General features: G+C 42.2%; 1 protein-coding gene across 1 annotated transcript in view; it reads left to right on the top strand.

The window, feature by feature from the left end:
• The window catches only part of ankrd44 (ankyrin repeat domain 44), a 72,006-nt gene extending 60,784 nt beyond the window's left edge, over nucleotides 1-11,222 (top strand). Inside the window, exons 21-28 of the mRNA XM_089002721.1 lie at nucleotides 2,358-2,580; nucleotides 2,652-2,739; nucleotides 3,492-3,575; nucleotides 4,004-4,149; nucleotides 4,258-4,340; nucleotides 6,463-6,545; nucleotides 6,620-6,711; nucleotides 8,284-11,222. Of these exons, the coding sequence (XP_088858847.1) occupies nucleotides 2,358-2,580; nucleotides 2,652-2,739; nucleotides 3,492-3,575; nucleotides 4,004-4,149; nucleotides 4,258-4,340; nucleotides 6,463-6,545; nucleotides 6,620-6,711; nucleotides 8,284-8,549 (1,065 nt within the window). The 3' untranslated portion in view covers nucleotides 8,550-11,222. The remainder of the gene's footprint in view (nucleotides 1-2,357; nucleotides 2,581-2,651; nucleotides 2,740-3,491; nucleotides 3,576-4,003; nucleotides 4,150-4,257; nucleotides 4,341-6,462; nucleotides 6,546-6,619; nucleotides 6,712-8,283) is intronic.
• Nucleotides 11,223-13,811: the final 2,589 nt, after the last annotated feature.

Below are 13,811 nucleotides of genomic sequence, written 5' to 3'. Positions count from 1 at the left end.
TAGAAATAGTATCGATATAACCGGGACTATCGATATATCCGATATCGATATAACGAGACTTTACTATATATATATATATATATATATATATATATATATATATATATATATATATATATATATATATATATATAAAAAACCTTTGTCATTCATTGAAGATGCGCCTGATATATGGAAAAAGTTTGAAAATACACCATTGGGGGCACGCCTTATACACCGGTGCGGCTTATGCACCGGAACATAAGGGTATTTGTTTCATTATTTTTTTTCTCTCTTTTTTCTAACCGCTTTAAAGGACAACCGACACCTCCGGACAAATTGCGTCCATACTTTGTAAAATGCGCTCAGTAGAAGTCATTTGAAGTGATTTTACAAAAATTCCACCGCATATCGCTATATTTTACGTTTTAAGACTCGCTCTGAATATTCGGGAAGTCTTGTTTTCGAGTTGATGACGATTCCTGAAGTGACGTCACGTTAGGAACGCCCGTGACCGACAAAGCGCCACCCAATGCATTTTGGGCACTTTTTTTCGTCTGAAAACACAGTGTTGATTGTGACATTAGAAGTAAAACTACATAAATTACGCGATGGTGAATCGTTGTGTGTCGCACCAAGACTACCAATTGCCGTAATACCATAAAGAAGGTGTTAAGTTGACACAAGCAGCAGACAAATCAGCTCATTTCCAACGGAGCTTGGGCGCCATCTTGTGCATTTTCTGGGACGCTACGTTGGAATCCAGACAAGTAACAAGAAAGCATCTTCTCCGAATCTGAACACACTCAGCAGCAAGGCATTTTATGGAGGAGTATCCGGGCGTGATGTCACGAACAAAGGGGCGGGACTTTCTGAATCTCGCCATTTCAGAGTGCATTTTGTGGCAGTTTTGGGACACTTTAAGTCATTTTTATTGGTGTTTTGAATTTGACTAAAAATATCAGCCTGCGTGTTTTGGGTATTTTAGATGCTATAAAACGTTTTTCTGATGTCAGTTAGGAAACAAAAAATGGTGTCGATTGTCCTTCAAGCACTCTGTGGATTTTTTTTTTCTCATCAGATTTCAGGCTCTATACACTCCGAAAAATGCTTTGCTCCTCCTCCAGATAAGAGTAATAATGAATACAATTTTTTAGTTAAAACTTAAAAAATGAAAATCGGACAGTGTTCTAGAATTGAGGTTCAGCAGAATGAAAAAAAAACAAACACATGAGAGAGGACAAAAATGATGCTACCTTTCGAAATTAAATCGACCTATTTAAAGAATAACAAATTGTCACTATGCTTTCTGGAGAAAATTACACTGGACATGAACCAGAACAAGTGGAGACAGTGATCTCAGGAGATTAGAAAGAAAACTTGATAAGAATGGTAAAAGTAAATGCTGAAAGACTATGTCGAAGCATTTTATGTACAGGATGTGCCGCCATGTCATTCGAATCCTCCCAGGGCCTTTAGAATCAGTCGTGCTAACTATCCAGTGATACCTCGGATTACGAACCCCAAGTCTTACAAATTTTTCGATTTACGAATGGTAAATTATGAACATTTTACCTTGGCATACGAACTTTTTTCTTACAGGGAGCTGCCTCAATGAGTGATGTGTCGTTCGCGAACGAGCCCGTTCTGACAGCAAAATGGCAGCCGACTGTTTTTGTCCTCTATTCCCCGCACCCAGTCTTCAGTTAAAACCATGCGATTGGTCAAGAATGCAGCAGTGAGGGGAGGTGGTTTAAACAATAGACAGGCAGGCTACAGTGAGAGAGTTTCAACTTTGATAGTTCAAAGGCAGAGTTTAGACTGCAAGGTTAAATATCCCATCAATCAGGCTCCACAAACAACCCGCACAAGCCATCTGTACACTTGATGCAGAAAGCTATCAACCCAGCTAAACAGAACACAATTGATGAGGAACTAGATAAAATTATCACAGAGAAAGCACCTACAAGGGAGCATTTCTCAAGATGGTGAAAGAAGAAGGTTACGTTCCTCAAGTGTTTAATGCTGATGAAACCGGCCACTCCTTTCCATCAAGCCATCAACGACCATCACAACGGTAAATAAAACGACTTTATTATACAGTACAGTTAATTTCTTTAAATATAATCCCATATCACATTTATTATACATAAAATAAGGTATATTTTGTGTAGTTTTAAGGCTTAGAAAATTAGAAAGTAGAAAAATATGTTTTATCGGCACCTGGGAACGGATTATTCTCATTTTAATGGTTTCCTATGGGAAATTAATTTTTGGGATACACACTTTTCGCCTTACACACTCTGCCTGGGAACCAATTAAGTTCATAAGCCAAGGTATCACTGTATCAGCAATGTTTTTTTCACCAATATCTGCAGCTACTCTGTGGCCAAGAAGAGTGCGTCCAGTGTCTGCTGGAGCAAGAGGCGTCCATCTTGTTAGGTGACGCTCAGGGCCGTACCGCCATTCACCTGGCGGCGGCAAGAGGCCACGCCTCCTGGCTCAGCGAGCTGCTCGGCATGACCTGCTCCGAGCTTGATTCACTGCCTGCACTCAGAGACCACCAAGGCTACACGCCACTGCACTGGGCCTGCTACCACGGTTGGTGTTGGGAAGCCGTTGCGAATGGGCGGAGACACATCTTTCTCATGTGCGTGCATGTGTGTGATTAGGTCACGAGGGCTGTGTGGAAGTTCTTTTGGAGCAGAAAGGTTGTCGCTGCATCGACGGGAATCCTTTCACGCCTCTGCACTGTGCTGTGTAAGTGCGCAGCAAAAAAAAAAGCACTTGGTTTGTCAAACTGAAATTCTCAACTCATTCAGTGCCAGACGTGCAAAAATGTGTCCCCTCCAGTGCCAGGGTTTTTGTCATTGTCACTCGAATTCCTGGACCCACAGAATATTGAGTTTTAGGACTACATAAACATTCAATGCCATGTAAGAAACCTTACACTCTTTTTCATCAGAAAAAAATTGTTAACTCCTAAATTATATGGGTCTGGTGTTATATGAGCTTGAAATGAGGGTGGCTGTCTAAAATACAATACTATGCATACATATTGGTTTATACAACACTTTAACAACAGCTGAAGCCAGGACAAAGCGCTAACAATAAAAAAAGGAAAAGGTTGCCCCCTTGTGGAAATTAAAAAACATTCCCAGAGGCCATGGCCAGCACTTTATCGGCTTCCAAGCATGAAAAACAAAACCCGAACAAATTTGGGAATGGCGCACTACGTCATATTTTCAATTCCCGAATAAATTTGTGAATGGCAGTGAATGAGTTAAAATCACTTCAACATAGTTCTTTTGATACCAAGATAAAAAAAATGAAAAAAACAAGCTGATTTCCCCCCCTTCTCCCCCAAAAAAACCTGCAAATTTGTGATAAATGCACATTTGTGAATACTGGACCGTGAATATGTGAAGCGTCACTAGTACACAAGTCATAAAAGTTGCTTCTTATCATGCTTCTTCTTGAGGCCAAGTTCAACGAATTTGCTGTCCGAACAGGGTGAATGATCATGAGGCTTGCGCTTCATTGCTGCTGGAGGCAATGGGATCGGACATCGCCGGCTGCAAGGATGCAAAGGACAGGTGTGTTTGTGTCTTTGTGTGCGTGTGCGTGTGCATGTGCGTGTGCGTGTGTGTGTGTGTGTGTGTGTGTGTACAAAAACATGCACATGCACCTGCTCTAGTTTGCAGAGTCCAGTGCTCTTTTTCTTTATTAAAACACCAGAATCTTTATTGGCCAAGTACGTATGTAGAACACACAAGGAATTTGTCTCCGGTAGAACACGCTGCACTAGTATCATAAAAAAACATGAAGAAAATGGAGGCACTATACACTTCTAGATATATAGGTTACTGTTTCGAGAGTTAATGGCTTGGGGGAAGAAGCTGTTTAAAGTCTGCTGTATTTGGTGAGCATGGATCGGTAGCGCCTGCCTGAGGGGAGTAGCTGGAATGTAACAAAAATAATAAATGAATATGAATGACATTTCAATGGGCTCTTTGTCCTTCAGGACACCTCTCCATGCGGCGGCCTTCTCCGGTCACGTCGACTGCGTCCAGCTGCTTCTTTCCCATGACGCGCCAGTTGACGCTGTGGACTATTTGGGTCGCACGGCGCTGATGACGGCAGCCGAGAAGGGTTGCGTTGGGGCACTTGGTATGCATTGGACTTTCCATTGTGTTGGATCTGTTGACAAAGTGCATTTTTTTTCTTGAATTTATTTTGCGTGTGTGTGTGTGTGTGCGTGTGTTTTTGTGTGTCCAGAGGTTCTGCTTAACAGTGCCAACAACTGCCTCCATTACATCGACAAAGAAAGAAACACGGCCCTGCATCTGGCATGTAAAAATGTAAGGGTCCACATGGGCGTTTATTGTTCATTCATTCATTCATTCATTCATTCATTCATTCATCTTCTTGACTCTTGACTGCATTATCCTCATTAGAATCGCATGGGTGCTGGAACCTAGCTCAGCCGTCTTCGGGCACTAGGCGGGGGACACCCTGAATTGGTTGCCAGCCAATTGCAGGGCACTTTACTATATATATATATATATATATATATATATACACAGTAAAGTCTCGTTATATCGATATCGGATATATCGATAGTCCCGGTTATATCGATACTATTTCTATGCACGCACGGAGAAAATTACATGCAAACAGGGTCGGATATATCGATAGTCCCGGTTATATTGATATTTTTTCGGACTCCCTTGAATATCGATATAACGAGACTTTACTGTGTATATATATATAAATATATATATACACACACACACACAGACATTCGCTCTCACACTCACACCTAGGGACAATTTTTGGAGGGCTCAATCAGCCTGCCATGCATGTTTTTAGAATGTGGGAGGAAACCGGAGGACCCGGAGAAAACCCACATGAGCCCCAGGAATCCATGCAAACGCCACACAGGAAGGCCGGAGCTGGAATTTAATACCTCTGCACTGGAGGTTGACGTGCTAATTACTGGGCTACCGGGCCACCGTCTATTGTGCACCTTATCAAAACACATTGAATTGCGAATGGACTTTATGAAACGTCATTGCTATAAACGCATCGTTATATCCACATGATGCAAATAGTATGAGTCAGAATTAATAATAAATGAAAATCTCAAAACACATGTTAAAAACATTATTTAAATTGGTATAAAAACTACATTTATTGATACACGAAGCAGGGATGAGAATTTTCCGATCGGCGGATTCCCAACTTTTTCAGACCAAAATGACCAGATAAAACTAAATATGTATTCTCGCGTTTTCGCTGTTCATTTCCTGTTTCGGCTTGTGTTGGCAGAAAGCGCAATTTTGATTGAATGATCTTGACTTAGGTGCCGTTGATGTCGAAACAGGTAAACACCCCCTTTTGAATAAACGGACGAGTAAAAAAAATCAGGTTGAATGGCCTGAAGGATTCGCCTTTGTGGAGAGAACAGGTTCTAATTTGATAGATTCTAATTTGCAATGAAACAATACCATCGATGAAACAGTCGAATGTCACTGGCACTATGACAAGCCCCATGCTAACGTTAGCATCAATATACTTCTGTGTAAGCTCTCAGCCGTACAGGAGTGGTCCATCGATGAGAAGGTTTCTTCAGCCGTCATCTGTACTTTTTTTGAAGGTGTCGGACATTTCGCCACCTATACAAGAGGCTTCGTCAGCGAACTAAAGTCTTACTGGTCGTATCGGCCCTATTTATATATCCCTAATGTCCAGACATGACGGCGCCGGACACAGCTATGATAGGTCCCTACTCTCAGGTTGGGGGGAGCAGAGGACCACTCCCTGTGGCCCCACTGATTGTTCCTACATTCCTGACTAACCACTGGCCTATTTGCCCCACTCCAACCGGTATCACCTCATCAGCATTACGAATGTTGCCTAACCTGTTTTGCCGAAGCAGGCTATTGTATGAACGATCCAAATTGAACCTCACCCCACCAGACCGGTTTAATGATGGATTTTGTTGTTTTATGAGAATCGCTTCTTTTACTCCCCTTTCAAACCATCTATGTTCTTTCGCTAAGATTTTAACCTCATTGTCGTCAAATGAGTGGTTGCTAGCTTTTAGGTGCAAATGTACTGCCGATTGAGGCCCACTAGTATTATCCCTCCATCTCGGTTTGAAATAAGTAGGAATTTGGTGTTGCCAAATGACTCTTTGTAGTTTTTCAGAAACTCCTGCAATGTAAGGTACTGTTACTCCTCTCCTTTTTGTATATTGAGAATTTTTGGTTTCATTCCCTATTCTTTCTTCCTGACATTTGTTGAATGACCACTGAGGGTACCCACAGTGAGTGAGTGCTCTCCTGATATGTTTTGAGTCAAAACATATCAGGAGAGCACTCCAGACTTTTTTCTCATTTGTCATTCTCATCCCTGATGAAGCCATTTGTGATTAAAATTTGCTGTTGACCTGTGTTGAGCGTATGTGATCACTTCTAGGGAAAGGAAGACTGTGTCCTGCTTATTCTGGAGAAGTTACCTGACTCCACACAAATACATGCCAGAAATTCTGCGCTCCAAACGTGAGTTTCTTGCGAGCGAAATGGAGCAGACACGTAATGAACACCACTGCCTCTAACAACGTCATCCTCATCAGGCCTCTCCACCTGGCGGCGCGGAGTGGACTCAAACAGGCGGTCCAGCAGCTTCTGTCGCGAGGAGCCAACATTCAGACGGTGGACGAAAACGGTAGGATGGACCCGGCTGGGCCGACAAGACACATCTGCCTTTGTGTGCATGCTAATTTCGCCGTCAGTGTTTACTTCAGCTTTTATGCACGCACATACAGGTAACATCCCACTTACGACTGGTTTCCGTTACGACCAACCGGTCGTAAGTCAAAATGGTAGTAAGTCGAAATCCATTCAAAATGTTGAATAGAGACGCGGACGCCACGGGGGGGGCGGGCAGGCATGGGTCTTGGTCGCCGGTGTTCTACCGATTGCCCTCTCTACGGCCATACCCTGCTCTCCGCCATACCCTGCTCTCTGCGCCGATGCGCGGCCCGACCCTGCGGCCGTCTGCGGCGCTGACACGCCTAACCCGCCACCTCACCCTGAAGCAGAACAAACTGTCTCAAAGAGGCGGCGGCGCCGGCTGTGGGCTTGACGCGGCGTTCTCGTTGCGGCTATCCCGTGCGCCCGATCCGCCCGACCTGCCTCGGCTCTAGTCCTGGCTGCGCTGTGGCCGGCATCGGTGGACACTTCCCCCTCTGGTGCTGGCTGGCTGGCCAAAATTTTTCCATGTGTTGCGCTGCTTTGCGTAGAATTAAAATATAAAAAATAAGGTCTGGCGGTCGTGATCGTAAGTATGGGTGGTCGTAAGTCGAGCCGGTTGTAAGTCGGATGGTACCTGTACATTTTTTATGGGCTTTTTGGAATTTTTCACTCAAAGTACAGATGTAGAGGTCGCGAGTTCAAATCCCGCACCGACCTCCCTGTGTGGAGTTTGGGCCCGTGTGGGTTTTCTCCCGGTCCTCCAGTTCCCTCCCGCATCCCAAAAACATGCATGGCAGGCTGACTGAACACTCTAAAGCAGACATGTCAAATTACACTACAATTACATTTAACCCGCGAGATGATTTTAAATATGTATTACATTTGGCCTGCTGGCCCGTGATACAGCGCACGTAACGCTAAAGGTGCCTACACATTGAACGCGTCAAGCGCTGAGTGGCGTCAGCGCAGCTATTCATTGTGTATCTGCGACGTAAGCGACAGGGCACAAGTCCGCGGCGAGGCGCAGAGCGTCGCAACAGGGTGACGTTTCACGCCTTGACGCCCGATTTAAAACATTTTTAATTCGAGCGTGAAAACGCTGTGATGACATGTATGCGCGGCCAATAGCAAAGCAGCCGTTGCTGCGGTAAGCCGTTGCTGGGGCTGCTGCTAAGCGATAAAAGGGGCACTGCCGTCAGCGACACTTTTCGTTCGTGTCTTAAAAACAAGAAGTCAAAGTCAGCTTTATTGTCAAATATGCTAATATGCATGACATACAGCACAAATGAAATTACTGTCCTCTCGGACCCAGCGTGCAAGGCCCTTTTAATTACTTTAACAAACATAATAAACACGAAAACGCCAATTTGCCGGGAGAGAGAGGCGCCGCTGCGTGTTCACGCTCCACCATCTTGTGTCTGGATGTTTGTGTGTTGCTTAAACACTAACCCAAATGCCGCCTCGTGTCTCTTTTTGTCTCTCGCATGGCCACCTCTGCTTCCCGGCCATTTTGTCCCCCCACCTCTCTGTCTCTGTGACGCAGGTTTGACCCCTGCTCTGGCTTGCACGCCCAGCCGCGAGGTGGCCGACTGCCTGGCGCTCATTCTGGCTACCATGATGCCTTTCTGCTCCCCTTGCAGCTCCGGCGCCCCGTCGCCTGGCGCCCTGCTGAGACTGCTGCCCCCTAAGGCGCATAAAGACGTTGCCACGGCTGCCGTCCCACGGGGTCCGCGCGGCGCCAGGAATCCCTCCGGACCCTCCAGCGAGGGCACCACAGAGAACGACTCTGAGGATTCGGAAACTTTCTGACCCTTGCTGGTCGGCAGAATTCTTGTCTTTGCCCACTTCCCAAGCAGAAATTGTTGAGGTGTGTCATTTGCATGTTGCAGTTTCCCCTTTCCACACACGGGTGCTCAAATCCGAAATCAACCTCGGTACTCGCCCTCGGCCTCGGGGCGGTGGTACGACTCGCCTCCCTGTCAGTTCTGTCTTTCCAAGCGAGAAGAAGCCATTTTTGATGGTTTCCATTTTGTACAAAACAAAGTGAAAAGGTCAGTCATTTTGTTGTTTTACTTGATCTTTTTGTTTCATGTGCTAAATCATCTTTTTACACAATAATCATCACAGTGTTGATACTTAAAGGACAACCGACGCCTCCTGACAAGTTATGTCCATATTTTGTAAAATCACTTCAAATGACTTCTACTGAGCGTATTTTACAAAGATTCCACCGCATATAGCTATATTTTACGTTTTAAGACTCACGCTGAATTTTCAGGAAGTCTTGTTTTCGAGTTGAGGACGATCCCCTACGCGACGTCACATTTGGAACGCCCCTGACCGAAAAAGCGACACACAATGCATTTTGCGGTACTTTGGTTGGTCTGAAAACTTCGTGTTGATCCGTGTTGATGATGAAATTAGAAGGAAAACACATAAATAATGCGATGGTGAATTGTTGTCTGTTGCACCAAGACTACTATTTGATATTCGCTGACACAAATTCCCAGCAGACAAATCAGCCCATTTCCAACGGAGCCTGGGCGCCATCTGGTGCATTTTCTGGGACGCTACATTGGTGTCATTGACGGCTTGAATTGATGTGGGAGGACTCCTTTAATCGATTGCAAACATTTATGCTTTCCTCTTCAGAACTATTTGAATCATATTCATAACTGGATGAGTAACAAGAAAGCATTTTCTCCGAATCTGAACTCCGTGAGCCCATTGTTTTGTTTCTTGAGCAAGGCAAGACGACTTGGCGTGACGTCATGAACTGGAGGCGGGACTTTCTGAAAATCCCCAGTTTCGAGCCAATTTGTGGCAGATTTTTGGACACTTTAAGTCATTTTTATTGGTGTTTTGCATTTGACTAAAAATATCAGCCTGCGTGTTTTGAGTATTTTAGATGCTATAAAACGTTTTTCTGATGTCAGTTAGGAAACAAAAAAATGGTGTTGGTTGTCCTTTAATATTCACTGGAAAGACGTGGTGTAGGCACTGAGTCCATTAATGAACGTTTTATTACAAAAGAAGGCTTTGTTGATTCGTTCCGTGAAACAACAATCTGAGTGGTTAGATTTTACACCACCCAAAAAAAATACTACTCGAAATTGTAATTTCATAAATGTAATGAAGTACAGTGAGACCTCAATTTACAAACACCTTATCTTACAAACTTTTCGTCTTACAAACGTCAAATTTATGAAAATTAAACCTTATAATAAGCACTATTTTCATAATACACACCCACCACTGCTGGCGGAGTGATCTTCGGCGGAAGCACTCGACCTAACAGCACCAGAGGTTAAGTTACCAACAGTCCTTATGGAAGGTGACTGTCCTTCCATAAGCCATCAACGACCATCAAAAAGCTCAATAAAACTTTATTTTACAGCACAGTTTATTTTTTTAATTACAGTCTTCATGTAATGCGACTCTCCTTCCAAACAGCAATTCCCTTTGACCTTCGACCTCCAATGCCATTCCATCAAGCCATAAATGATGTAAAGAAAGTGACTTTATGATACAATGCAGTGTATTTCTTTCATTACAATACAATAGCACATTTATTATACATAGAATAAGGTATGTTGTGTGTAGTTTTAAGGCTTATTTAGTTGAAAAGTATATTTTATGGAAACCCGGGAACGGATTATTCCCATTTTAATGGTTTCCTATGGGAATTTTTTTTTGAGATACACACTTTTCGCCTTACACACTGTATGGGAACCAATTAAGTTCGTAAGTAGAGGTCTCACTGTACATGAAAAATCATTTGCCAGAAGCAAGTCAGAACTATTCATTCCTTTTCAAGGTTATGAAATGATGAGAACAAATTTGCCAGTTTAAATTGTTTTTATCAGAATCGACAAAGTTCTATTTATACAGAAAGAAATATTGGAACTGTAATTTTACAAACATTTGATTGGGATTTAAAAATTCACTCAAGTGAAGTATTATAAAAAAATATATATATTGACATTGCCGGAGTAAATGTAATTAAAGAGAGAAAGATGTAATTTACCAGAAAAAGCCTTACACCTAAAAGAACAAAGTCAAGGTTGAAAAATGAGAAAGTTAGAAATGAGATGAAAAAAGGTGGAAAAATCGTAACGAGTGCATGTTGCTTTTATTTATTTGATTGTTACTTGAAGCACGAATGGTGACTGGTTGTGTCGGAAAGATTTCCAAATTGTGTGCCCATTTACTCACTCCGACATTTGCAAATCAGGGTTAGGGATCTTGAAAAAAGACAACAACAAAATTGCCAGAAACATTTCTGTTCATTGCGCGGGTTCTCTTGTCTTATTTCGAAATGCATTTGTATCCACAAAAAGCCAGCACTTCAATGGAAAGCCTCCGCGTGACTACCTACCAGCAATGTGCCATCTAATGCGTGCCTTGATGTCTGCTTTTTTTCTTTAACCTTCAACAATTTTGACTGAAAAAAATAAATCATAAATAAATGTTCAAACATCACTCCAATCACAACTAGAACATTTCATTGATCGTTATAGATGCGTGGGTTTTGTTGGGAGCTTTACAGACACACTCCAAAAGAAAAAAAAAAGCCTGTGAACAGCACAGGACAGAAAATAATGTCAACCCCTCCCTGTTCTCCCCTCCCTCAGTGACGCTAAAAAGAAAGATTTTTTTTCCGCAAGTGAATAAGAATAAAGATTCAAAATAAACCCATCAAGAGTCATCTACAAACTGCCATACCTGTAATTAAAGGACAACCGACGTCTCCGGACAAGTTGTGTCCATAACTTGTAAAATCACTTCAAATGACTTCTACTGAGCGTATTTTACAAAGATTCCACGGCATATAGCTATATGTTACGTTTTAAGACTCGCGCTGAATATTCAGGAAATCTTGTTTTCAAGTATGTGACGATTCCAGACGTGACGTCACGTCTGGAACGCTCCTGACCGAGAAAGCGACACACAATGCATTTTGGGTACTTTGTTTGGTCTTAAAACATTGTGTTGATCGGTGTTGATGGCAAATTTAGAAGGAAAACACATAAATAACGCAATGGTGAATCGTTGTGTCTTGCATCGTGACTACTATTTGATACTAGTTGACACAAATTCCCAGCAGACAAATCAGACTATTTCCAACGGAGCTTGGGTGCCATCTTTAGGTCATTTTTATTGGCATTTGACTAAAAATATCAGCCTGCGTGTTTTGGGTATTTCAGATGCTATAAAACGTTTTTTTTCTGATGTCAGGAAACAATAAAGTGGTGTCGGTTGTCCTTTAAAGTTGTTAAAAAATGACGTTTTTGAAGATCTTCACACACTTTGTCATCATTCAAGTAAGGTGTTAACATTGCTTTTTGGTCTTTGTACTGATTTTAAATGCAGTGTAGTTTCCACACTAAAAGTGAGAATAAGGTGAGAGTATAAAATGGTCTTCAAAGAACGACCAATTTTCAAATGGTTTTCATATATAGAACACAGTAAGGCGCATAAAATAGAAGCTACAATAATGTTTGCGGTTGTGCTATTCATCCACCAGATGGAGGTACGCGATAGGTAATACAATACAATACAGCTTTCTTTATGTCAAGCTTCTGCAGCTGTAAGAGCTTGACCCAACATTTAAACATTTTCTAAAAATGTGAAAATTGACCCATGTATAAAGCGCATCGGATTATGAAACATATTGTCAGATTGTGAGAAGATGGAATGTGTTTATGTGCAGATTACATTGCGCAAAACATGGTACTTCTAATTAAAATATGTGAACAAAATATGTACATGAAATGCGCTCTATCATTGTAAATATTTATAATTTTAAACCTGGGGCACTGTGTAGCTTCAGGTAAATGTGTTTTTTTTCATTTTCATAGCACTGTCTAATTATGACCCAAATTTGGGATATTTTATAATTATTTTAAAATTTGTGTTTTTATGTTGGGTTTTGCAATGAATCAAGGATGGAAAAATTCCCAAAGATGTGCACCCAAAGATGTGCACCGAAAGATGTGTACAGTGATACCTCAGCTTCTGAGCTTAATTGGTTCCCAGAAAGTGTGTGAAAGGCGAAAAGTTTGTCTTTCAAACATTTATTTCCCATTAGAGACCATTAAAATGTGAATAATCCATTCCCAGGTCCCCATAAAACATAATCTGCGACTGAATAAGCCTTAAAACTACACAAAATATACCTTAGTTTATGTATAATAAATGTGCTACTGTATAATAATTAAAAAAGTAAACTGTACTGTATAAGTAAGTCATTTTATTTACCTTTGTGATGGTAGTTGATGGCTTGATGGAATGCAGAGGAAGGGAGGGAGTTACCCTCACCCACACTGTCCCCTGCGAGCTACTTTTCGTTAATCCAAAACAACAGAAGTTTTTCAACCTCTTCTATTGCCTGATACCGTTGCCTAAACAACACAGAAACACCCGTAGCAACACATGCACCCTAAATAGCTTCCTTGTCCTTAAGGATGGTAGCAACAGAAGATTTAGCGTACTGGTACTGGGACGCTAAGTCACGCAAACACACACCTCGTTTGTGTTCTTTGATAATCTTCTTCTGCTCGACCGTAATTTACTTTTGTGTCCTCTTCGGCTTAACACTAGCCTGTGGTGGGTTCTTTTTGGGTCCCATAATATCAAAAGTATCCTCGATAACAAACCACGTGGGGGTGACGAAAACTATTCCACCAGCCAAAACTTAATTGGTTCCCAGACCGAGTGTGTAAAGCAAAAAGTGTGTATCCCAAAAATTAATTTCCCATAGGAAACCATTAAAATGGGCTCAGAGCTGACCCCTGGTGGAGTCCCACCTCCACCTTGAATTCCTCCGTCACACCGACAGCACACCTCACAACTGTCTTACAGTCATGATACATGTCTTGCACTGCTTTGACATTCATTTCTGTCACTCCAGACTTCCTCATGCAATACCACAACTCTTGTCTGGGCACCCTATCATACGCTTTCTCCAGATCTACAAAGACACAATGCAATTCCTTCTGACCTTCTCTGTACTTCTTTATCAGCATTCTTCAATCAAACACTGCATCTGTCGTACTCTTTTTTTGGCAT

This window comes from Hippocampus bargibanti, linkage group LG08 (genome assembly GCF_051943395.1).
Source record: "Hippocampus bargibanti isolate YZ-2025 linkage group LG08, ASM5194339v1, whole genome shotgun sequence".
In the NCBI taxonomy this organism is placed as follows: Eukaryota; Metazoa; Chordata; class Actinopteri; order Syngnathiformes; family Syngnathidae; genus Hippocampus; species Hippocampus bargibanti.
This window is presented reverse-complemented; position numbering and strand designations above follow the sequence as displayed.